This window comes from Scylla paramamosain, chromosome 29, assembly GCF_035594125.1.
Source record: "Scylla paramamosain isolate STU-SP2022 chromosome 29, ASM3559412v1, whole genome shotgun sequence".
In the NCBI taxonomy this organism is placed as follows: domain Eukaryota; kingdom Metazoa; phylum Arthropoda; class Malacostraca; order Decapoda; family Portunidae; genus Scylla; species Scylla paramamosain.
This window is the reverse complement of record NC_087179.1, coordinates 17,116,880-17,119,379: the sequence shown is the minus strand read 5'-3', so window position 1 is coordinate 17,119,379 and position 2,500 is coordinate 17,116,880. Positions and strand designations below refer to the sequence as shown.

Genomic DNA, 2,500 nt, shown 5'->3' with positions numbered 1-2,500 from the left:
TGCCTGTCCTGGCGGAGGCGGTGCAGGCGTAGCGGCCGTCATCCGCCCCCAGCGTCACCTGCAGCAGTACCAGCGTCCCGTTTGCCAACACACGCTGACGATGACTCCGTGGCAGCTGCACCCCGTCTGTGGGATACGAGGCGGGTAGGTTAGAAAAAATTGGGTTACGTTAGGTTAGGTTAGGTTAGGTTAGAGAGAGAGAGAGAGGAAGAAAGAGAAAGGAAAGAGAGGGAGAGAGAGCAAGAGAGGAAGAAAGAAAGGAGAGGAAGGAAAGACAAGATGAAAAAGGGAAAAACAGGGAGGAGGAAATGGAAAAAGGGAGGTAAAGAAGATGAAGGACAGAAGGGGAAAGGGAGGGGGAGAATAAAAGGAGAGAGAGGGGAGGAAAGGAGAGACAGATGTGACAGAACGGAAGAGAAAGAAGGGGAGAGACAAAAGGGGGAGGAGGAGGAGGAAAAGGAAAGAGTGAGAAGGGAAGGGGGAGGGAGTACTGCCAGGAGACAAAGGGAGGAGGAGGAGGAGGAGGAGGAGGAGGAGGAGGAGGAGGCACAAAGAGGCAATAACCAATGGAGGAGAAGAATAAAACAAAAAGCTAAACAAACAAAAAAAGGGGGATTGTTGTAGAGAGAGAGAGAGAGAGAGAGAGAGAGAGAGAGAGAGAGAGAGAGAGAGAGAGAGAGAGAGAGAGAGAGAGAGAGAGAGAGAGAGAGTTTTATGAGGTCAGATGCCTTGAGTTTCCGCTGAGATCGAAAGAGGAGGAGGAGGAGGAGGAGGAGGAGGGTAGGGAAAGGTAAAAGCCCTGACACACATACACACACACACACACACACACACACAGTTATTCAGTTAGTGAGTTTTGCTGACCAGAATATTTTACAAGCCAGCACACTGAAATGGTAACACTATTCATACTGGGTCAGCTTAAGAACGTAACCAGCAAGTTAAACTCAGAATACTGCCATTAAGAACCAACATATTCTGAGATACCCCCGCGCCGCACTTCCATTACATTCAACAGGCCCTGTGTAGTTGAAGTGACGGGTTTTGAAAGATGTTTTTTACGGTTTTAGTGGCAGATTAACAAGATTTCTACAGTACCTACATTCCAAACACTCTTGAAAACCCGGCTTATCACTGCGGCCTTTCAAAATAATGGTGAGAGAGCAAAACGTTTCTGAATACGGGTCTTACACACACACACACACACACACACACACACACACACACACACACACACACCTTTTGTCCACTTGATGACAGATATCGGGTGTCCAGCAGCGGGGCAGCTCACAGTAAAGGTCCGGCCAGCCACCGCGGTCAGCTGGCCCATGGGACGCACCTGAGGAGGCCCGTACACGTTGAGTCTTGCAGAGTGCGCCGCGATGCCTGCACTGTTCTCCGCGGCACAGGTGTACGAGCCGCCGTCCACCACCTGTACGCTGCTGATGTTCACGTGGCTTATCACCTCCCCGCTGGCCGACACGAACTGCCCCTTCACGAGTCTGTTATGGGAGGTGGAGGTGGTTCAAGATGGCGGTGGTGGTGGTGGTGGTGGTGATTAGTGTGTTTCGGTAATCCGCAGTTTATTTTTGGTTAAGTTGGTTAGGTTAGGTTAGGTTAGGTTAGGTTAGGTTAGATTAGGTTAGGTTAGGTTAGGTTAGGTTAGGTTAGGTTAAGTTAGGTTAGGTTAGGTTAGGTTAAGTTAGGTTAGGTTAGGTTAAGTTAGGTTAGGTTAGGTAAAGTTAGGTTATGTTAAGTTAGGTTAGGTTAGGTTAGGTTAGGTTAGGTTAGGTTAAGTTAGGTTAGGTTAGGTAAAGTTAGGTTATGTTAAGTTAGGTTAGGTTAGGTTAGAGGAGGAGGTATAAGTGGTGAGGTGGTGGTGGTGGTGGTGGAGGTAGTGGTGAGGTGCTGGTGACGTAATGGTAGTGAAGGCAGGGTAGTAGTAACAGCGGTGGTGGTGGTGGTGAGTGTGCTTATGTTAAGTTAGGTTAAGGGAGGAGATAGTGGTGAGATGGTGGTGACATGATGATAGTCGTAGCAGTTGTAGTAGTAGTAGTAGTGGTGGTGGTAGTGGTGGTAGTGGTGGTGGTGGTAGTGGTGGTGGTGGTAGTGGTGGTGGTGGTAAGCGAGCTCCTGTCATCACCAGAGTGTGTATGTCAGGTGAAGGTGTCGTTTGGAGGCCGTGCATGTCCAGGCGGTGTCCAGGGAGGTGAGTGAGTGAGGATAAGTGTATGGTGATGTGTGCAGGAGGCGTTGCAGAAGTGACTGTTACTTACACACACACACACACACACACACACACACACACACACACACACACACACACACACAGCTGATGTTTTGTACAGTTACGTGCTTCCTTCCTCCTCTTCCTCCTCCTCTTCCTCCTCCTTCTCTTCTTCCTAAAAGCCCTGCTCTTCTTAATCTTCCTCCTCCTCCTCCTCCTCCTCCTGCTCCAAAAGCCTCATAAAGGAAAACAAGCAATATTTTGTGTTTTCTT

The 2,500-nt window shown here is 49.2% G+C and overlaps 1 protein-coding gene across 1 annotated transcript in view; it reads right to left on the bottom strand.

Moving 5' to 3' along the window:
- LOC135115653 (cell adhesion molecule Dscam2-like) overlaps window positions 1–2,500 on the bottom strand; it is a 125,550-nt gene that overhangs the window by 37,306 nt on the left and 85,744 nt on the right. The window contains exons 10-11 of the mRNA XM_064032577.1: window positions 1,240–1,502; window positions 1–126 (exon numbers count right to left, since the gene is read on the bottom strand). The exon at window positions 1–126 is cut by the window's left edge and continues 36 nt beyond it. Of these exons, the coding sequence (XP_063888647.1) occupies window positions 1–126; window positions 1,240–1,502 (389 nt within the window). The remainder of the gene's footprint in view (window positions 127–1,239; window positions 1,503–2,500) is intronic.